The sequence below is a fragment of the Falco punctatus genome (assembly GCF_963210335.1).
Source record: "Falco punctatus genome assembly, chromosome: 9".
NCBI lineage: Eukaryota > Metazoa > Chordata > Aves > Falconiformes > Falconidae > Falco > Falco punctatus.
In genome coordinates, this window is record NC_137589.1 from 15,494,562 (window position 1) to 15,518,858 (window position 24,297).

The 24,297-nt window shown below is 38.3% G+C and overlaps 1 protein-coding gene across 1 annotated transcript in view; it reads right to left on the reverse strand.

The window, feature by feature from the left end:
* FAM13C (family with sequence similarity 13 member C) overlaps positions 1-24,297 on the reverse strand; it is a 135,858-nt gene that overhangs the window by 98,783 nt on the left and 12,778 nt on the right. The window contains exon 5 of the mRNA XM_080402722.1: positions 21,249-21,384. Within this exon, the coding sequence (XP_080258848.1) occupies positions 21,249-21,384 (136 nt within the window). The remainder of the gene's footprint in view (positions 1-21,248; positions 21,385-24,297) is intronic.

A 24,297-nucleotide genomic window follows, 5' to 3' on the forward strand; every position in this document is an offset into this window, starting at 1 on the left:
GCAACTGCCTTTTTTTATTCTGGCCTTGCTCCAACATTTTGTTAAACATCTGGGGACTGAACATAGGCCTCCCTCTTCCTCTGCAGTGACTGCAGTTCCCCTAGGGTAAAGAGTTAGCATTATTTTTATTTAAACTCCCTCTAGGATGATCGACTTTTAATTATTGCATATTCTTCATTGGAACGTTTTCAACAAGGGGTACTAAGCGTTTTCTTCCTGAACTTTACAATACCAGCGAAGAAAATAAACTCTCCTTAGAAGCCTCACAGCTATGAACAATACACGGCACACACTGCTTCATTGTTTACTTCACTATACCTTAAACATACATAACTGTTTTTTAATTGCGTATGTATTTCTGCATAAGAACAAGGATTTCTCCAGGGATCTTTGCAGTTAGTTAGTGTAAGAAATTGCTCTAATTAACAACTGATTCAACAATTTAAAAATGCATCCCTTGCAGCCAGGGAGTCTGGAGCCACAGAAAAGGAGAATAGGTCTGCAAAATACATAACATTGTGTATCTGACAAATACACAAACACATTGAATTATTTTTTTTCTTTCCATTTCCAAGTTAGGCTTTGGCTCTACATTTTTGAACTTCTTCCACTAATAGCTAAACCACTGCAGGATGGTTCACAAAGCTATTGCACATTACATCTGACCAAGCTGGTATTTGTGTGGAGGGTAAAACATGCCAAAGAGAAGCCACTTGTTTGACAGTACCTTGGGCTATTTCAAGTAAAAAAAATGCAATGTAAAAGGTTAATTTTAATCAGCACACTGAAGCAGCACATAATAAAACTTCCACATTTTCTATAACAACAAGTTTTCTAATTCAAGTTAAATTTCCGAGGTCCTTTGAAAATGCAAGTCACTAAGTAAGTACTAAAAGGTCATTTTTGGTCTGAAGGTTATATACTAATGACTTTACCTACCCTCGTCCTATCATAAAGAAATAAATATTAAAAGGTGTCAGGAGTTTTCATTTTGGAGAGGTTCAGGGGAGTCTACAGTTAAAGGGTCTTCTCTCTTTAGCAGTTCCGAATGTTTCCCACCATTGACCCTCCATAAGAGTGTCCTTCATCCACACACCTCTCCTCAAGAAGCACCTTTCCGAAGATGTGGCAGAAGGCCAGCAGAGAACATGTGACTCTGAATGTTGTCATTGATGACACAATTCTCCAGAATCTACTAATACATAAAACGCAAAAGGTAGCCCCACACCCATCCTCTCCTGTGGCAGGAATATTTAAATATAAAGCAGTACTTTTAAAATATGCACATCCTTATAATCCCCCATTTTCCCCACAGTGTTTTGGGCATAATGTTTTGAATTTGTTCTGCTAAAACTTTGCTATGACTAGTATTTTTCTGGCTTCCTATTAAAAGAAAGTAATCATAAGAGCACTGTTGGCAGAGAAGATATAACGCAAAGTCTCAAAGAAAGGTTGCACGCACCACTGAATACAATATCTCAAAATTCACAGCAGAATGAGCTGCTGTGAGCAAACCCATGTGTTAATTTATTAAAACATAACTTTTGAGAGATCACCTGCTACAGGGAGAAAGCAAAATGGGCTTCTTATAGGAATAGTAAACCAGAGTCAATATCTGGCATTGCTTCTGCTAGCTACCTTAACAGTTTCAAGAACAAGGAGCTAGGATTTGTATTCAAAATATAAACAGAGCTCAACAATATATGTATTCCTTTACATATTTTTTATATATGCATCTTCTCTGAGTACGTAATATACAAGAATCACTATAAACTTCAATTTCCTTTTTCTTTTGTTGAAATTATACTGTAATGCCCAGTAACACTGTTATAGATGTTTAGTTTAGTATTGTCTTTCAAAGCTATTTCATTTGTTTGATGGCCATCTAATAATCTGAGGTCATATAACCTCTAGAAGGTACTAAATAAATCAGTCATGGTAATAATACCTGCTTCACCAACAAGATTTTTTTGAACTGAATTATTTTAGTATGAAAGAGAGGTATATCTTACAACTGTAACCTATATACTTTATTACTCAACTGCAAAATTCTATCTGTATTTTAATCAGGATGCAATATCAATGTTCCATTTACTGTTGAGCAATCACCTTTTTAAGACAACCTAGGAGATTTTGAGCAGACATATCCATGACTTGACACCCAGGGAATAAAATTAACCTTGAAAAATAAAATTTTACAAAAATAAAACTATGAAACAGATTAGTACAAATATATCTTGAAATGGAAGATATTTAAGTACTCACTATCACAAACAGTTAAGTCTTCAACTCTAATCTCAATATTTATTAATGCATCCTCTGTACAGAACAGTAGAAATTAGTAGAGGCAGAGATTTTAGGTTTTGACTGTATTTTCTTTCTCATTCTAAGGCCAGAAGGGATAAGTCTAGCTTTTCTGGAATTATAATAGAATACCAATTTGCTGCAGCCCGAGTTTATTTCAGTTGATAAAAATAAAATGACATATTGTTATTTTTAATGAGGCAGGCAGTTTGTGAAAACACACACATGCCAGAATTTTTAAATCTTTATTCATTTAATAGAAACAGACATTTTCAACTTTAAAAGCTTCACTCAGAGTTGGTAAAAACCAGGCACCATCCACTGCATTATCAAGTAACTCTTGAAACTGATCTAACTGTGAATTCAGTATTTCTCTAACTGATGCATGCAAGTGAGATGATACATGTTAAACTCCTAAAAAGGCTTTATAATTACCCTGATTAAATGTGTCTACAACAATTGTCTCAATTTTTCTTGTTCTATTTGATGCATATTAAAACCTTATCTTAGATACATGCTACCTTACACTCTGGCCTGTTTCCTTCCTCCCTGCCCAAACTCAGAGCTGCAATAAGAAACACTGCCACACCACTTCATTGTGGTACTCATAAAGCATCTTTTGAGGGTTTACTTTCCCCAATGAACAAGATTCACTGATTGTATCCTAGCCCGTTTAGTTCTTCAGAGACTTGTAACAAGAAGCTTTCAAATGCCTGCTGCACAATAGCTTTATGATAGAACCCACCCAGGGAGGAAGTGTTTGTGCTGTTCAGTTACTGTTCAAGCTGTCCTGAAAGTCAACTTACTGCCTTCCTCAAATTTCAACTGACACATTGCCTCACAGGGCACGATTGTTTTGGCACACTCAGTGCAAGATAGACAAATATTTTGAAGACACAGGAGTTCTAACACTTCCCTTGCAGTCTTTTCAAAAGTTCTTGCTAATATCTCACCTATAAGCTTCAGAACTGATTTGTCTTGTCATGCTCATTACCACAATGCAACTGACTTTTTGGGAGCAAGGAGCAGAAAGAGGATGCATTTCATTACTGGTCTGGCTTTTGTGAACCAGAAACATGGGCAACTGCAATAGTGTCAGGGCTGGTTTGGTTTTGAACACCACAAACCAAACTCTAACTTGGGAACCTGTGGCAAAGTGAAACACTCTTAGCAATAATCTAGTGCAGTCTAGTTTGGGAAGGAGATGTAGAAATGCTTTGGAAACTAATTTCAGTCCTAAATAAGTAAATAATCGCACAGTATTTGGGAGTGAACATCACATAACAAAAAGAGTCTGGGATAAGAGCACGCTCCAACCCCACAGACTTTGCAAGGCATTGCAATGTCTGTCAACTTATCCACCTCTGAGAAACTCTTAGACTACTTCCGGAAAAAAATCCAAGTCCTCTCTGCTGTCCTTCATATGCCACAGTTAACTACCAAAACGCCATGGCAGCCTGTCAGTGCTTTCCATGCAGGAAGACAATGCTACCGAAGTTCCTTCTTGAAAGAAAAGCTGTTTTAACCAGCTGGGCGTTTTAAACACCACCTTCATCTGTAGACTTCAGCTGCACAGCTGCATCTCCATCTCCCTCTCCACCTCCCATTTTCTTACATTATTTCCACAAACACCACACCGCACAGAGCTCAGGCAGTGTGGCAGGTGTTGTGAGTGCAGTGCCAGACCAGCATTTTATAGAGCAAGCTGTCTCACAGATTGACAGTCAACAGGAATATTGATACTTCCCGGCACACTTGACCTGCTCGGTGGTAGAAAACAGGAGCAAAAAGGGACAATGACTGAAATCAGCTCCCAAGAAGCATATACATTCAAATTATGCAGTTACTCTTGTCAGGTCTTTCCACAGCAGGAAAGAGTGAGAGAGATTATTTCTTTTCTTGAAAAAATGAAAGCCTCTACTCTTCTGCACAAGGCCCTCCTGGAACATATACCATTGTTCAGCAGATAAGAGAAAATTAGAACTACATTCACAGCTATTTGTTACTATTTAAGTTAAGTAACAGAGAGAGCAGAAAAGAGTCAGTCCCAGATGGTGGCATGTAGGGAAAACCATACTGCTACATTAAAAATGTGCTTTTAATTAGCTTCTATCTGAATAATTATAATTAAAGATTTTACCACAGGTGTTCTTAGAATAATTACCTTCTATTTCCTTATGCAGTGCACATTCCCAGGAAATGGGAAATGAGACTATTTCTTAATTTAAATACTTTTTCAATTATTTTAAAATTTATTGCTTTTTATTTGTTTTATTATTGAAATTTTCTTTATGCTTTTTTTGGCCCTTTTCAGATTCCTATAGGTTTTTCCAAGACCTCAGAAATGTCTTTCAGGTGACCAGGTGCAATTCTGAGCAGTTAACAATACACGGGTTACTTCTTATTATGTTTGGATCCAGGAAAACCAGTTCATGCAGAGTTATAAATTTACTTTTGGACTTGGGAATAAATGGCTCATTTTTTTCTCTGATCCTGCACATATGGTACTAATTTCCTTCAGGTTTGTTCTGGAGATTGATATCTCCTTTACTGTTGCATTTGTATGTATGTCTTAGCAAAAGTTTTTGTTGCACATCAACTGTTGCAATGTGTACTGAATACAAAAGATTGTGTAGCTATCCTGATTTATTTGAAGACTGATTGTGCCAGTCAATGCATTAAATAGTCATTCCTTGGTTTCTTATTAACATTTCCACTGATAATATAAAAACATATTCTGAACTGGCAATTAGAAAGCATAGGCCAAGAGAAACGGGCTCCTGCTTCATCTGCACTGCAAAGGTACACTGGGTCACATTTTTTCCATGAGTTTGAAATTCATAGTTCATAATTTTATTAAAACAGAAAGATAGGGAGGGCTGAAGATAGGATTTCGTAAAAGAAGGAGAAGAAAAATGCACAAAGGAGAATGATTTAAGGCAGAGCATCCTGTCATTTCTTGCATTAGTTCCTGTCGCATCTGGTGCAGTTTTTAGTATGCAAGATTACCTTCTGAAATTCTTCTTAACTGTATCTTCCAGTCTAGGGAAAATAAACAACGATAGCCCAAGAATAAACTGAATCATTCATCTCTTCCTTTATCTCAGATGATGTTATCTTTATAGCGAAATAATATTCAGCCAGAGGTAGTCTTAAGAAACTGAAGAGACCTTTGAAGTAGCACCTCCTGAGACAAAGCAACGGCATCAAATGGCATATATGCAGGTTTCAGTTTGACAGACAGAAACTGTGGCACTAATATCACATTCACAGAGCTATCAGCGTTCAGTCCAGCTAAGAAGCCACTGGGCAGAGAGCTTCCCACTTTCCTAATGCCACCTAATGCCTCCACTACAGCCTTCTCCAACACCACCTCCCCCCCCAAAAAAAAGGTAGCCTATACATGAGCACATACAACAATTCAGCTGTTCCTATGGCTATTTTAATAAAAAATTGATAGCAACTGATGCTAGAAATGCAATTACTGCTGAGTAAGTCACCTCAATCACCTTATGCTGTTTGGTTTTGTCTTTTTGTTTTAATGGAAATTGACAAAGAAGCGAGAAAAAAAATATTTCCATTCTGTCAATATTTTGAAGTAAATAAAGAGAAGAAAATTTTCCTGAAGTCCCCATTTGGGACTCTAGCTCCTCTTTTCTTTCATTAGAACCCTTCCCAAAAATTGAGTATCTGGCTGTAAACAGATAAAAATTAAGCCTTCTTTGAAATACACTTTGGGATTTTTGTGTGTCAGTTTTCAAAGACAGGCAGAAACATTCAGTGTCTATTTATTTAAACTCCTGTCCATAATAAGACCTTGTTACTGTTGGCTCTCACCAAGCAAGCCTAGAGCATAAAGCAGCTTTTGCCAAGAAACACTGAGATTCTTCCTTGTACAGTAATTCCCAAGCTTCTGACTGTCTTGTTCCCACAGTGCTTCATTAGCTGAAGAACTGAATAAAATTGGTTCTGTTTACATAAGAACAGATATTAATAGAGCCCATGTTCATTTGCGTTCCATGCCATGCAAGGACATACAAAATTACCAATTTAGTTAACACATAGGTGAAACCCTCCTGCTAAGTGGCCACCGAGATGAGTAGGGTTAAGAGAGAAAATAGAAATTTCACCGAGGATTGATTCTGGAGGTGCAAGTGGCGGGTAAAGAGACGGAAATCACATTGAAAGTAATTGCTAGGTCTATATATCGAGATTTTTAAGAGTTTAGTCCTACAGAGCTTACATTCCACCTACATTTTACCACTGTTATCTTCTGTCTTGCCCAGTGTCTGCTAGAGGAAAGCTGTAGTTAGCACACTAAACAAAAAGTGATACAGAACTCAAGAGCAGATCTGCTGAACAGCCTGTCCCTACCTGTGCATCTCATTCTCGGTACTTCTTATTTCAGTGGGAATATTTGCCTGATATATCTATGAGCCATTTCAGCAGTACTCCTGCTTATCCAAAACTCTATGACTAAGTTTCACTTCACCTTTTCTTTGGTTATACTGAGGAACAAGGGAAGAAGAAGAAATCAAATCTTAAAGTCAATTACAAGATTTAATCTTCCCACTCTCCGCTAAGCAACCTGGCTCAAATCCCTCTCCCTGACTTCTGCCAGCAGCTTGCATGGGTTATCTTCCCTGCCACCAGGAACAGTAAGTCTTCCAACACAAACATCCCAAAGTATCATTACATTTGGTCTGACAAACAAGAGAGAGAGTACAAAGGCTGTAAAGGAGAAGCACCCCTACTTTTCACTTACCTCTGCATAGTGTACAAGAGCTGGTTGCAAGTCAGTTTTCACCCACAGGATGGGGAAGGGAAGAAAGGATGAACAATAGGTGCCTGAAGACAGGTTTTGGCACGGCATGAGAAGTACAGTACAGTGGTAAATATCTCTCTGCAACAACATGCTGCATTCTCTAAACAGGACTGTGTGAGCTAATGCGGCCTGAGAGGTACCCAAAACATCCAGCCACCTATAACTGAAAGATGCCATGTGCCTATAGAACAGCCTACCATCAACATATCATCAACTATAGGAACAGCCTAAAAATACTGTAAACTACAGAAATCATAAGATATTATGGCTTGTGAAAAAAAAAAAAGCTTTTTTAATACATTCTACAGAAGAGTAAAACAACCTGCTAGTGGCACATGTCAGACTTTTAACGAGTCTTCTCTCTTTACTGAGATTGTTAGGAACTGCATGTAATGGGTGTCAAGCCCTCCACATCCTCAGACATTGGACTGTCCAGTTGATAGACAAGGTCTTTGTTCCGAATGCCTACAGAGACACTGCAAATGATGCTTTCTGTAAATGAAGTGCTGTCACTGCCTGGAAAAGAGCTCGTGCAGACAGACGACTTGGAGACATGGCAACTCTCTGGCTTCTCAAGAATGAGAAGGAGCCAACTAACAATACTTATTCTATATTGAAATACAAATGAATCCCATCCCAAAGTAAGTGTTTTTAGAATGTCTGAGGAAGGCCTCCAGCATGCACAGATTTTTAGAATATATGTTGACATTCTGTAGGGCAATCCAGGAAACATAACTTGAGCCAGAACTGGCAGGGAAATCCAGCTCTCTTTAACATGCAAGCCCACAGAGCAGCTAAAAACGAAAGCTGAGATGTGGAAGAATTTAAGTTCTGAGGAAGGAAGCACACTACACTGGGGGGGTAAGGGGTGGGTGCAGGGAAGTACTGCAAAACTGCTACAAAACTGTCTCCACTCTTTCAGATTAATCCCAACAAAACTGTTATAATTTCTTCCTTCCCTAATTGATTTTTTTGATTAAAAGAGCTAAAAAAGAAGAAAAATTTCCACATTAATTCACAGAGATACTAGCAGTATGGCTGAGGCCAGAAGAGCTACCTTGACTCACTTGCCTTAATTACAAAGATTTTTATAGGGAACCATCGATACATAATTCAAGCAACATATGGAGAACGACAAAAAGTGGACAAAAATTATGAACCACATGAAAAACATTAGGACAAAGGGTCAGATTTTAAGGGATAACTGAAAATTGTAAAAGTTGCAATGGGTATATTTAAGCTGCCTTCAGATGTTCAGTATCTAAAAGCCTGACTCGATGTGCATGAACATTTTGAAGTGACATGTTGATGAAATCCTCTCTCACTTTGCCCTGTTTCTCAGCATCAGTCTGACTTTGTCCATTCACCAGTTGTGGGGTGTCTCTAATGCTTCTCACGAGGATAAAAATATATCTTTGGGCCAGCATTACCACAAGTACAGAAACATCTCAGGTCTGTGAGCAACAGTGCACAGAGAATGTCGTCCTGCTCCCTAACTCTTAACCACTAAAGCACATGCTAAGCAGAGCTGAGATAGAAGGCTTAACAGGAGATGGAAATACATACAGTGCTTGCTTTCTTCCTTCTGTTGTGATATATTTTCTCTCCTCTTTTTGTGCAAGGAGAGAACTTCTATCTATTTAACAAAGAAAAAACTGAGGTTAATCACTGGTTCCCAATGTTCACCCTCACCAAAGGCGGAGCGGCATCAGTAAGAACAGTGTATTTGCACAGACAGCACCATCATGCTGAGAATCGAGTGGGAAAACAAGTCTCTGAGATTTGGTTGTACTAGTTGAATGAGACACATTCTTAGCCCAGTTTTGATCCAGAAATTCCATCGAGGTTATAATAAATACTTCCCAGAAAATCTTTATCAAACCTTGCATACAGCCATACTCAGTTTGTACTTTGATGAATTGATAGTTCCCACCTAAGAACAGGCCTGGCTGAAAAACTGCCTTTGACGCACACTGATCAAGCAAAAATCTTGTGGTAAAGAGCACTGACTCAGCACAAACTTACCAGAGCTATTGAGATAGCAGGTACACACTTCCATGTCTGCCTTCACAGAGGTGAAGAAGTCTCAGAAAAACTTCAGCACAGCTAAGGTAGTTCATGAATAATTTGACTTCTCTAAGGAAAAAAAAAAGTCTCATAGACTAATGATTCTTGAAGCTACTCTGATGACATCAAAGACTGGAAAACATCAAATACAGTGGCAGCAAACAGAAAGAATCCATCCCTGTGGTATCACTGCATGTTACAGAAGAGTTTAACCAGCTGGTAAAGGAAAATTTGAAAAAGGAATATGAAAACATAATATTAAAAAAATGCATACATCATATTGAACCATTAATTCGACTCATTCTGCAACGTGCTTGTGTCTGCCAGTGCTGTGGCTAATAGAGAGCGTATGAAACTCAGAATGCAATTAAGTCTTTGAGGAAGCACAGTTGGAGGCTGTAGCAGTTTCTATAGCAACCTGAAAGGCTCAAGACTAGTAACGGGAGATTAACTTAAAGGCAAGATAAGTACATAAATATAGCTACCATTTACTATTTTCTCTGCTTCTAAATGGGCAATGTATTTTTTATTTAAACAATATGGAAATGCAGTCAGATGTCCTACTTGTTATTAACTAGGGCAAAAATAACATTTAAAAAATCCTGTTAAAAAAAATCTGACAATTTCAGATTTGGGGAGTAATCCAAACTTCACTAATTAATTCAATCAAAATGGAAAGCGCTGAACTTGAATGCTGCCAGAAGATTAGAACGAGCTTTCAAGATAGGGAACATGACAGTCGTAATAAGAGTTTGCTGATGTCAATGCACTGTATGCTTATGAACAAATCCTCTCGATGTATTTTTCTGGATTATGCTTCAGATCAGGTTTTGAGTCTTCAAACCAGCGAGGGCAAGATAAAGAAGAATTTTTGTAAGCATTACAGACCTTTTTTCTTTCTTTTTTTTTAAATACTCTCTTCAGTAAGACAGACAATATTAAAGAAACCTTATCCAATATTTTTCCTGGCACACAGGAGGTTTCTTAAACCCTATTTAAAGGTTCAGTTGAGATTGTACTCACCCTTTTGAACTCTTGTGCACCTTACATACAAATTAAAAAAAAAAAAAAAAACAAACAAACAAAAAAAGTAGTACATGAAAGAGGTTCCCTGGCCACACATCTGTAGTGCAGCCAATTGCTCTCACTTTGGTTTACTTCATCATATAAAAATAATTGATATATGCCCAAGACATTCAGGAACATGTATGTATCCAGGAAACAAACATATAGTGACAACACTACCACAGGTACTGAAAGCAGTTACGTTAGTTACATAGCTAGTCCAAACTAATTTAGCCTAACCAGTCTGACAAGTAACACAGAGCCAGCACTAGCACCTCTGCACAGCACTGGATTGTCCTGCACTGTATCTGTTAGCATCAGACTAATGAAAGAAAAATAGCACTACCACTACTTCACTACTAATTGGTGAATTAACCAGGTTCATGGTTAATTCACAATGTGTTCCAAGGATTACAATGGAATACCTGCCTCAGATTAACACAAAGGGTTTGGATTGACACAATCATGCCTTCAAAACCTCCTATGATTTTATTTGGATGGTGAGCTTTTTTGGTTGGAATTTATTGAGTTGTTTCCTATTTAAGAGGAAAACGCAGATACCCTGTGAAAATGTCAAGAAGTTGCTGTTATGTAATTCAAAATGTTTGTTTCACTTCACTGAAGATATTCCAGCCTGCCCATGATAATATCTAAGCACCACCTAGAGAAATGAAACTGGTATATCATTATTCACAATGCATCATGTTCTTTACTTCTGCTATGGTGGGAGGTTGCCTGTTGTAGGTGCAGAGCATGAGAAAACATTAAGTGAATATATTTTGCCAAGAGCATACTACATTCCCTGCCACAAGTAAAAAAACAGTACTCTTCTCCACAAGATCATTCCAGAGTCGATACTGTCTTTGCCCAGGGAGCTCCACCACATCAGCTACATAAATCAGAGTAGAGGTGATACAGGGATAACAGCTGGGCACTAATCCATTGAGGGCTTTCAGCATTTGGACTAAGGCCTTCAATCTCCACCCAAAGTAACTGACAGGCAATGCAAAGCATGAAATACACTAGGATTTTCTCCAACATTTTCCCTTCCTAGGAAAAAAAATAACTAAAACACCTCTGCAAGAAGAGCTGTAGAACGAGGCTGAGATGTATTGAGGTCGGGAAGAAACCTTGCCATCCCTTTCAATTTACAAGGCAATTTACATCACCTCCATCAGTACAACACCTAATTTATTAGATGACTTCTTGCTTTAGTGTCATGTTAGTCAAAGAGCCAACAGTTTAACAGGTGGGAAGTGGATCAGAGTAGCCAAATGTTTGTTCTAGCTTGTAACAGCAACAGTTTCAAAGAGGTATTTAACACTTTTACACTTTCATGAAAAAAAAGTTGGTAGAGAGGGGGAAAAGGGTAAAGGGTATAGGGAATACTTGTAGCTGTTTGAAGTTTCCAGAATTGATATTTTGTTCTGAGTGAAAGAGCCACAATAGGCTGAGGTGAGGACACCATTCTCAACTTCTTCATTGAACCGATTTGTAAGTTGATACCAAAGGATTAATTTATCCTTCTATTTTTCACTACTGGTTTTTTTTCCCCCCCTTTCAACTAATTGAAAAGCCAATATTGGAGACCACACAGGGACAGCAGCAGCCCTTCAACTCTGAAGTTAATTTTGATTAAAAAAAGAAATCCCATGCTATATAAAAATTTCAAAGAAAGGAACATTACATATTGTAGAATCTATTAAGTGTGAAGAAGTTGAAAAGATCCATCATTCCCCTCAGTATTCTTAGGAACTGATCTGTACTTTAACTGAAGTTACCATATCGCGCTTTGAAGAGTTTCTTTTCTAGAGTAGCTGTGGCAGTGCCAAGCTTCTCAAAAGAGATAGCTTAATAAGAAGATAAAAAATACTGCCCTCCTCCTCTACACATAAAGTTTTTTATACTTTTTCTTTGGTTTTGACTCGATATGAACTTCTTTAAAGAAATACAGTAGGCTTCACTGGAGGAAAATGCAGCAACCACATTTAGAAATCCCAGCTATTAGCAAAGGGTTTAAAAACAGAAATCAGAGCAAAGCTTTGCAAAGGTGTTTGTGGTTTGTTTTGGTGGTGGTTTGGGGGTTTTTTTGTTGGTTTTCTGTTTGTGGGTTGTTTGTTTTTTGTTTTTTTTTTGTTTTTTTTTTTTTTTTGGGGGGGGGGGGTGTCTGTGTGCCTGTAGATCATGGAGCACACTTTTCAGAAACAGAATTTTGTGAATTTTAAGCATACAAATTAATCAATCTCCTCCCTGTTTTTCTATAGACTTCAGAAACAGACTTCATAAAGAACAACAATTACACGGATCTGGATTTGCTATAGACATTAGAAACAAGTAGAATTTATAAGGAATGACATCTACATGGATCTGGATTTACATTTCATCTACTTAGGCCCTCTCTGGTCAGAAATTGCAATGGCTTTGCTACCACGTGAATACAGAGGACAAGGAACACTGAAAAAGAAGTCACCACTGTTTGCTGCTGGTAATAAAAAACTCATGCTCCAGGCAGATCCAGAAAGAGATTTTGTTCTAGTTGACAAGCTTGCCTGCAACTAAAAGTTGCTAGAAGCATCTTTATTCTAAAACTTGCAAGAAGAAAAGACTATTTTCTTTGTAACACACAAATTACAAAGGGCAGGTGAAAAGCAAGGCATGCACAGCTCACTGATTATCTGGGGTACAGCAGCTTGCTGGTCTGTTGACAGCAGTTTTCACAAGTTGCTTAAGCTTCTGACATGAACCGTGCTTAGCGGTTGCAAAGGGTAATTACATACAGCTCTTTACTGTTCTACAGCCCATTTAGTATTAATCTTGAATACAGCTTATCTTCCTCTTCTCCCACCCCCCACCCTATCCCGCATTTTGGGTAGGCATGGAAAGCATTATGGGATATAAATGATTAGCAAAATAGCTAGGAATTTGTTTAAACTAAAGAAACATGAAAGCAGGTGTTGGAAGAAAAGTAAAGCAGCAGATCAGACATTTAATCAAAGAAACATTCTGTTCATCCATCATTCCTTGCAATTAGGCAGTGGATCGCTTGCTATCCTTTCCTAGTGAAAATATGTAAAAGACAAACATATTTTTAGAAGTACTGTATGGTTTTGAGTTACAGAGTGCTGCACATATCCAAATTGAGTTAACTGTTTATTATTGTTGCATGATCCTCTTGTATTGACTGGTGAAAAAGATTATGAAGCTCAAAGCTACCCATGTAATTTCCAAAGAGTTTGAAAGTAAAATTTGAAAGTAAAGAACTAAAATACCAAGTAAAGAGTTCTAAATCATAATTTCTTCACTTTATCTCCACCACAACTCTATAAAAATACTAAAGCCATCATATAGATGCTCTGGAAGACCAAAAAGTTTCTTTCCTTTCCCCCTGCCCAAGTAATTATTTTTTTCCTTCCAATGTAGTCCCATTCAGCTTAATGTCTTGGGTGGGGGGAAAGAGAATATAAGTAAACCACACAAAAATCCTAAAGCTACAGAGCTTAGGATATATAAAGAACTCTCTGTCATCTCCAGTCCTCCTCTTACACCCGCTAAGCTTGTGTAGCTTTACCAATCCCCTGCCTACAGGATTCTACACAGGGATCAGTCTGTCCCTGATGCAGCACCCAGGCCCCTCTCCTGCCTATGTCAGGCAGAGATCCCAGCAGCCCTCATCTTGCTAAACCTCTGTACCTTTTGGTCACCCCATGGGCAAGATGCAGAGGATGTTTGTTTTAACCTGTGGATTTGGCTGTCTACTCTGCCCAGCTCCCCATGCATGGATGCTGGTATGAGGAGTCTCCCAAAGTAATGGAAAGCTGAGCTCCGACAGCTGCTCTCACATGCAGCCCAGTGACACCAGCAATTTCCAGAAAAAGCCCCAGCTGCATACTAGAAGCAATGCTGGATCGAACAGCAGCAGCCTCTCCAGTATTTCTTTGTCCTAACAGCTCACAGGAAAATTCAGCCCTGACCAGCATCCTTTAACAAGATCATGTCCAGGCACAGCTGACTACCCCACCACTTGGCAGAACAGCCTAAGGCCCACACTATTATTTCTTTACTAGCCAGAATCCTTGCACATCTGCAGTCCTCTGGGAACAGGACAACATCTAATTTAAGCAGATGGTCAGTGAAAATTCAAAGGTCCGAATTACGGTCGTTGGCTGAACCTCATCTTCAAGCATCCATTTAAATTACCAGACACATGAGCCGATCCATGCATCCAAAGCCAAACTGCAGTAATGTTTGTTTAAATTAAAAATGGTCTTTGAACTGACTAGAAATGCATTTGGAAAAAAAGCACATACGGAGGTGTTGTGTTTATTTGCTCTTATTAAAACTTTCTGAAGTATCACATTGGTTTTTCCATAATATTCTTTCAGGCTTTTTCCACTTAGTCCTCACCATTTTTTTCCACAAATCTTTCTTTTTTCCTTTTCTTTTTTGGGGAAGAAAAAAACAAAAAGTAATCAGTAAACCAGGACAAGTTGGACTAAACTTTTCTAACAATGAACCCTGGGGCACAGGTATAGCATGCAACTTCACCATAAATATCCTTGTGTTTCTTCCGGTTTTGGCTCAATTGCATTTGTATTTTTATTACAGGCATATTTCAACCCTTTCCTTTTTCATAGAAAAATAAAAAGGTACCCAGTATTTAGTTTGATAGTTCTGGAAACCATTTAGCAGAAATGCCAACTCATGAACATGCATCGCAGAAGCAAAGAAATTAAATACTGCAGCCTCTGCTCTACAACAAAACACCAAATAAACTGAGAGTGAGTGAAACTGTGTTAGGCTATAACATGCTAATATGCTTTCAAGATTCAGCCAAGCCTTTCTGCAGGTAACTCTGATAATTGCTAGCCCTATTCTTTTCTCAATTTGTGTTGTTTAAGTACTTAAGCATGTCTGCATATTTTCTACAATAGGTGAAATAAACTAGTTAAAGAAGAATAAAGCAGTCTAGAAATTGTGGGGGTGGGGGGCAGCTTGAGGGGAATCTGTGCATTCAGAATATGACTATTGTTGCACAGCTCCACAACTAAATACAATTAAATTAACTACAGTTGAATGGAAAATGGGACTTTCTTATTTTGGTAGGTTTGTGGGGTTTTTTTCTAACAGTGATTTTTTTTTTTTCTGGTTTGTATTTTGATCCACATTTCTTGCCTGCTTTTCTGAAAACATTTCTCACTCCCATCCCTAACCTTGCACGAAATACAAAGCCGCTAAGGGTTTAAAATAATGTCTTTTTTCCCCCCATACTATTACAGCTAATGACAAGTAAAAAGGCTGAAATATTTTGATGCTGACATATAACAAGCCTTTCAGTAAAAATACTTCTAATTTCCCAAGGGATAATTTTCCTATCAAAGACTTCTCTTTTGATGTTTGGGTTTTTTTTTTTCAAAAAGCCCTGATCATCAGCAAACAAATCAAATTGCTCATGTACACCAAAGGAAAAGGAATATGAAAGTGGTAAGAGGTTTCATTGGTAGTCCTGCTGAAGTAAGGAAGGTGACATGAGCATAAAATAAAAAAGGCTTGCATTTCATAATGGTTTGGAGGTGAATTCATACCCTTCCTTTATGCCTGTCTGGTATCAGTTAATTATCTGAGGAAGGAACAGGCTGATGTTCTGATACATTACAAAAATAGAAACGTAGTACCTAATTTTAAGATAGGCACTCAGAACATATTAAAGCGTTATGTTCAAAGGAAAAAACAGCTCTGGAGTGAGAGAACAATGCTGACACCAAGTGGAATAAAATGCTACCAGCTCCCTCCTCCATTGCAACCTTGAGATGCCTGAAAATCTTAGCTGCAAGTCTTAGGTTCAGGTGTTGTGCTAAATTTTTTAAACATCAGGAGAAGAGCACACAGATCCTCTGAAAGTAAAAATCTGTGTTATCCTAATGTGTACAGTAGCTGATTATATATAATCCTCTTCCTTGTAGTGTAGCTGATCTTAATTAGAAAAGCAACTGGCTGCTGCTCTGAACACATCAGCTGTTACTCTCCTCCACAAATTACAAATAAAATTCCTTAATATGTAATCCACATAAGTTCTGTGAGTCAGACTACGGCAGGAGCTTTTGATATGCTCTGTTCACAGCAAAACTGAAAATGAGCATTCACAGCCTGAAAAGTAACAAAGATGAGTCTCCACTGAGTTGGTTTCTTCACAGCATACTCATTCAAAACATATTTTCCAAGCCAGGAAATGCCTGTATCAGTGACCGGTTTTAGAAAGACATGCCCTCTCACACACTTCGTATGGTTATTGAATGACAGACAGTGATCAGCATAATCAGCATCAGTGATTCAGAATCAGTGGTTGCCTGAGCTGTCCCCATAAACAGTTTCAGGGTTTCAGTTAGACCAGCTTCCCTCTTCCATGCTCAAGCTACTTGTTACAGTAAAGCACAGCTGACAGTCTGCTTCATGTCACACAGAGCACACCCTCTCCTGCTGATATTTCTCTCATAGTGCAGCCTTCCCCAGAAATAAAAAAAAAAAAAAAAAAAATTACAAAACTCTACATACTGGGGGGAGGGCGAAGAGAGAAAAGTAGATAGCAGCAAAACCCACCGTCATAGAAAGGGGTTGAAGTGTGACAGCAGTGTCCCAGAGCACTTGTGCAGCAAGTCAAGACAAACCCCCAGCAATGCTGGAGCAAACATTAAATCAATGACATTCCTTCCACACCCTGCGGTTAGCTCAAGATGGAGACCAGGCACACTTGTAATTTCCAAGTTACAGATCTCCAGTCCAAAGGTTAGTCTGCTGTAGATCACAGGCACAGCACAGAAAAAGCACCTTGCTCTCTTCATGCCCTGTTCCCTCCACCAACAGGTAGAAAGGCTCTGGCACTGAAGACCTAGGAGTAACGAGGAGTACTCCAGCTACATCCAACATTTTGGTTAAGTCACACTTGCTAGGTTACAGCAGTTTTTATCAAATCCTTATGCCTACTGTCAGCAAAATATTCTGCGCTGCTTACCTAGAAGAAAAAAACCTTACATCCTTACAATCTATTGTCCACAATTTTTGTTGAGATCTCAGTCCTACTTTGATACTCAATGTATGGCATTTTTTTTTATCCAGTCTTCTGGTCAGGGCAGTGTGAAAATACAAAATTCAAACTTAATGTTTAATAAGTCCATGTTTTGCTAAATTCACAAAGGTAGGGAAAATAGTCTTTCTGTGGAATAGGAAATAATATGAAGAAGTCTTTCTATAATATAAGAGCAATCCCTACAGAAACGTTGACAAATCTCCTGGTAGTTCACATGGTACACACGGGATTTGCTATGCTCACATCGAAACCCATCTAAAAGTTTTCATTGCTAAACAAAGAATTTAAATGAAAGTAATGAAGACCTGTACCAGTTTAAATTTAGGAAAAATTGTTAAAAGCCACAAATAGGAATTGGAACTATGTTCCCTTATCCAAGAAAAATTATTTTGACAAGCCAATGGGGTTTAATCTGGAAATTTCGGTTTACTAGATCATGAGATAATATCTGTTTGGTTGGTTGTTCATTCATTCTGAAAAGTTTCAGCTTTCAGTCCACAAGCATTGTTATAGGACTAGCAAAGGAAAACATCAGTTAAATTATTCATGTCCTCCAAACTGAGGACCATTCATTTGGGAGACCACAGTTCTTTTGTATGGCAACTTCAGATGAGAGCAAGGCACCACATTTTTTTCACAGAACAGGTTTGAAGCTGAAACTCCATTTCCTCTTTGAAAAAAGGCTAAAAACCTGAGACTGACAAAACTCTCCAGACCACAAAAGCCTTCCCAACAAAACCATAATTTGAGTAGATAAAGTCTCAATTAAATATTTAGTTGTACTCTTCTGACCAACTCCAAACCACACTGCAGTTTCAGAAATTCACTAAGGTGTCTGTGGTCAGCTTGCAGGTCCAGGATACTCTCCAGGTCCACTTCCCCAGCCCCATGGATCTCTACGATCCCTTTATAATGGGGTTCCATAATTGTAGGGAGTAGCTACATATGATCCAATCAATAGGTAGTCCCTGCAGCCTTGCTGATATAAAGTGAAGCAAGCATAAAAGGACAAAGAAAAATCAAGAAATGAGACTCATTTCCTCTGAGTGTAGGCTTTTTTTCCTAATGTATCTCGTGCTTTAATGCAGATACATGCAGTAGCTTGTACGTACCCACAAAGTCATGCTTCTGTTTGTTTGCAAGACAAAGGTAGCATGCATAATTAAGAAAGGATTTATTTTTGACTTTTGTACACAAGGGAGATATGCAAAAATACTCTTGGAAAAAAATTCCATGGTCAGCTTTTATCTAGAACATTAGATTCAGAAATTATGAGGGCAAACAGCATGACAAATTGCTATTTGCAAGGTTTGGTTCATAATTTAATTACACTATAGAAGTTAGGATAATCTTGTACACCTCCAACACATGTAGTGATACACTTCAGGTTAAACACAGTTATCTGGAGAGGCCTCAGGTCAAAACAAACACTGCAGTGTCTAACCTCTTTTTAAAGAATTATTTCAGCCAAACAGGAAAACTGATATAGTACCAGTGCAGTTTGTGAGCTAGCACAGAAGGTTATAGGACAGCTTTAAATGTTAATGGATTCATAAGGGGAAAATTAAAAAAAAAATAAAACCAATAAAAAAAACTAAAAGAAAACTGGCAGGATTTTACACTCCAACTCTATTTTAAGAAGAAGAAAAAAGTACAACACAAAATAGCCAGGAAAAAGGACAAGCTAAAATACACAGTACCTTGGATATATCCTTTAAACACCTATCTTTAGATGGAAAAGGAGGCTGTGATTAGTCTACTATCCAGCCCAGGGTAATAGTTCTGAACTATTAGACCAATGACTTTCAAAAACCTGCAAATTCTTCTCCCAGTCTGTCAGCCTGAATCAGCCTGCAGATGTAGAATAAGTGGGATGACTCCCAGCACTTCAAGATACTAAGAGCTCTGCTCGGGAACAGTCAGTCTTGCCCATCTGAGCCTACAAACAACACAACGGAAGGTTAAGCCTGTGTCAGCTGTATGGCATGCCTGCCAGATTGGTATAGCTTTAATTTGTTAAAGTTCAATTAATTAGGATAACATATAATGTTGAAGTGGGGTAAAAAAAAAGGCACCCTGACAACAACAACAAAATCACAGGAATTAAGTAGTCCAAACGCAAGTATCTGTGTAAATGCTTTAAGTTATTTCATGAGAAACAGCCAATAAAAGCAAGTTTCATTTCCAGGAAGCAACAAGGGATCTGAGCCAGGATTGCCATTTCACTTTTTGCTTGCTATGCTGGAACTAGAACATGCACTTTTCAATATGTTTAGTTTGTAAACCTAACTTTGATGTTTCCAGTTTAGTGGACTTTGAGTAATTGTTATATTATGAAAGATGAAGGGTACCTATCCAATGTGCTGGGTTTCCTGCCAGGAATTACAAAAACAAGATCAACCACAGAATACTGAATTCCCTTCTCACCCACAGATGGGATTTCTTTCATAAGCTTACCTCAGAGCAGGAGAGCGCCTCATGGCTATGCCTTGTCTGAGGTTTTATTAAAGAACTTGAAAGGATCTTTTCAGCAGATTTCTTTCCCACATCACCACAATCCCAGACAGACCGTGACATTTTGCAGAATTACAGGGAGTGAAGTTGCTTCTGAAACAAAAGCACTGCAATAGAAAGCCAGGTTTCCTGGCTTCTCTAATACCGTTCCAATTTTCTTTAGCTACCGATGCTTCTTCTAGCCTTGCAAGCAGAAGGTGATATAATAGAATAGCTAATATTTTGATCTTGCATGCTCATTTGAGTATAGGTTGCAGGAATTCTCAAAGGTGGTAGTGACATGGGACATCCTCAGACACTAGGGGAGCTGGAGGCATGGGCTCCAACACTGTGTTTGTGTGAAACAATCCTACTTTTTAGATTCTGGGGCACGTCCTCTGACATAGCAGGAATATTTTAGAAACGTCCTTGTGTCAGTGTATTCTGTTCTCTGTTCCTATGGCTATACAGCATTTATTTTAAAAGAGAGGTTCCAAAGAGTATTACAGTCTCAATATTCAGTTTAGGATATATAATAGGCTCTAAATACTGAATTTGACTTTGTATTAGAAGTCTGCCGGTATTCCTTAACACCGATACTTGGAGAAAGAAGCCAGGAAATTAAGGAGTCACAAACATGAGCACCATGATCTACAATTACATGCAATGCAAATTTCTTTCATAATCCTTCACTTAATCTGGCACACCGCTATCAATCTAGTCATGAACTGCAAGGATGCGTGGTAACTGCATGGTGCAGTATTAAACTGTAGGTTTTGCTAAAACCTTTCCTTCATGTCTTTTTCTAAAGATCAATTTCAAGTTAAGCAGCGAAGATACATCACATCACAAACTGAAAACAAGACGTATATAGACTCTCTTCATAAACCACCATGTTTCTTCCACTGAGAGGTTTTTGACAAAAAAAAAAAAAAAAGCAAAAAAAAAATAATTGCAAGTACTAACAATGTTTTAGAAAAAAATATGCCTAAGGGGAGTCTGAAACATACACAGTGAGCTCTGGAAAGGAGAGAGAGGTTTGACCTTTCTAGTTTTTGCTTTCCTGCATTGCCAATTTATAGCCAAACACACACACAACATTAAAAGTGCTTCACTGAAGGAAAAATCCAGTGATTTTGATCTAACAAATCTTGGCATTAAGATATGTAAAGTGGAACAACTTGGGATTTTATTCTTGACCTTTTACTTTTGCACTTGCATTTTTTTCAAAATCAGAATTTTAAACACTCAGTTTCCCCTCTAGCTTAGGCATATGATGCATATTTACATTGCTGGCAACAAGCTATAGTTATTCATTACACTATGAATAAGTAAATATATTTCCATTTGTAGGTTCCAACCAAACGAAGCACTTTTTATTACTTGCTGAACCGATTAATGTAACTTTCTTACCTGAAGGCCATTTGCTTGTTTCTGTGAGTAACAAGGGTTCAAGTCAACAAAGAGCATCTCATGGTGTTGAAGCAAATACAGCAGGAGGCCATTGTAAAGCCTTTGCTCTTCACAAGCCAAGGGACTAACAGGGATCCTAAGGGAAGAGGAGATGGATTAGGTTTAGGAGCGCTCAGATCAGTGGCTAATGGTGAGTCACACAGGGAACCCTCCAATACCCAAGATAACTCAGCAAAGCCTTTTATCCAGTTGGGCAACTGGATAAAACAGAGTTCCAGCCTCATTCCCAACAAGCAATTGTTGGGACAGGGACCAGCTAAATTTGGTGGGTTCACAACACTGGAAGCCTCAGACTGACGGAGCCCCAGTTTCCTGCAGTGTTTCACAACACAGTGAATCTTTGAAGCAGCTCAGCAAAACAGCTAGAACCTGACAGTAACTCAGATATGAAGTTCATAAAATCAAGGATGAAGAGGACAAAAAAAAAAAAGTCCTAGAAATCTGCTGTCACTCACTGGCATTGGGGCTGTAAGAGTGTAGTTTTGTTCTGTCTTAGTTTATGAAGGTAAACTTTGATGGTTAGAATGTCTTATTAACAGGACTTCCTGGAAAAAAAAACATAAGTAAGAAATTTCAGTGTAATATTTTATAAATTATATCATGATTCAGTGTAATAATTTATAAATTCACAGACATCAGGCACATCATGCAGTGGAACTTCCAGATGCTCCTATTAACAGGTTGATTTTTTCTCTTTCTTTCTCTCTCTCATTTTGTAAATAAACAATATTTTAATTATTACTATCCACACAAGTAGATTAAGTTGGAGTCATTTAATTAAGGTCGAGGGATTCTTTATACGGGATTCTAATCTCATTCCATGAAAGAACTGTGTATTCCCCCCCATGAACTATTTGGAAGCCCGGAGGACATTTACATAAATGCTGTTGCCTTAATCCAGCTTCTCCAGCCTTGCTGCACCAAGTCAATTCCACCCAGCACAATATTAATATTTAAACAAGAAATTAAACTGTGGAGACATACACACACCACCAGTCTTCTGTATGTTCATTATTCGTTATTTTAAAGTACAAATACACTGGGCCCATTCCAATTGCTTTAACTCATGTTCTTCTTTTGTAAACTTACTGTTGTTTTATGAGAACTTGAGTTTGGGCTTATTTTGAAAGAAGATGATTTAAGCAGAGTTATACCCAGGCACAATGTAGACAGATTTATAAGATAAAATACTGTGTCATCACTCCTGTAGCGTTGGCCAACATTTCTCCTCCTTGGATTCCTATTCTTAGGACAAACTCAGTTTCTCCACAGGAAGCAAGCCTGCATGTAAAACCTCATTGACTAAGCAACAGCCTTTCCCTCATACAACAATCCTAAGAGATTATTCCTTGCTTACCTAAATATTAACAGACTCAACTCATAGGCCATACAAGCAATCTTTTAGCCCCTTGTCTGCCTTTTTCAGCTTCTTTCTATAACTCAGACACACATTCCTGAATCCACCTCTATCAGCTCTTCACTCCTTAATAGCAAGGAGCACTCCGCATGTTCTTCATGAAGACAAACAGCTCTTGCACTACTTACTGAGTCCCACTTTCCTTTTCTAACAGTTCTGGGTGCCCAGTTCTCACTTCATGTTAATAAATCCAAGCTATATTCAGGGATGTGAACCCACAGCTGACTACAAGTATCAATGTCTGCTCATCCACAGACATTCATGGGTGGCAACAGATGTGTATTCCAAACATAGAAAATACATTTTTAGTTTCCTCTGCAGCCACCTTCCACAATGACTTTCAATTAAAGTCTGTTATCAGGCTGACAATAGGGGAACCATGTTCAATCACTGCTAAATCCAGAAACGCTTTCCTAGGAAGAGCACAGCTGCTGAAGTATATTCTGCACTTCACCATGTAATCTGTTGTAGTAGTGCAGATCAAACACAGGAGAACACTCTACAATTAAGAAACAATTAAAAACTGATCATCAGGAATCAGCTGCTGGTTTCCTTGAGTCTAAACCTTTCAAAGTTGCTTTTCCACAAAGTACAAGTTAGAAAAATCCATACGGTCCCTTGCCTCAGCCATGTTCAGGAGATCTGCCAAGGTTCCATGCTGGCAGAGGCTTACTGCAAATTCACAGAAAGAATGAGTCTAAGTGAGCAGAAGCAAACAGCTGGTTTGTTAGCATCCTTGTGCACTCATGCAAGAATTACTTACTGAGGTTAGCAGCAGAAATCTTTTTACTAAGATGTGGTGTAACAAAATATCCATCAAAATTTAAGTAATATCAGTTGAAACTCTGACAAAAGCAAAGCAACGCATTCTCCTTGGCATTTACAGACACAAGGAGGACATGAAACATCTCACAAGAAGATGGATGAATGGCAACAGAAATAAATACTTCAGAGGACAAGCAGAAAGAAATCAACAGCAGAAGCTGATAGAAGAATGGAGCTTAGCAAGGAAAGGCTAGGGAGTAGCCAGCCTGATACTTGAGCCACAGTTATAGTTTTGGTCCTCTTAACTACAAGGAGGTGAGGACATAAAAGCTGCATCATGCAAATGTTAACACTGAAGTCTCAAAAGATAAGAAACAGATGCCAGGGTCAAAAATCTAAAAGCAATGTGAAAGGTGCTGGTGGAGCAACTTAACAGCAGCAAACATAGCTTAACTCAGTCTCATGGGCAAAAAATAGCATGAGGGAGGAAAGCCAGTAGAAGAAATCAGAAGGAGCTGGTTTGCAAAGGAGACTCAAGTAAAATCAAAACATTTTACTTAGTTACATTTTTTCTGAGACATGTCTTTTCTTATTCCCACTTTGGGTCCTACCACCCTGACCAAGGACAGGAAGCATCCTTCCAATATGAAGATGATTTTAGTCAGATATTCAATACAACCAGCATGAAAGAAGGGACTGCAACAGATTAAAAATAGAAAATAGCTTATTTAACAATCGGTTTTCACACAGCGGTATTAATTTTATATGTAGCAAACTAATGATAATAGGAGATTTCTGTGAGCTTCT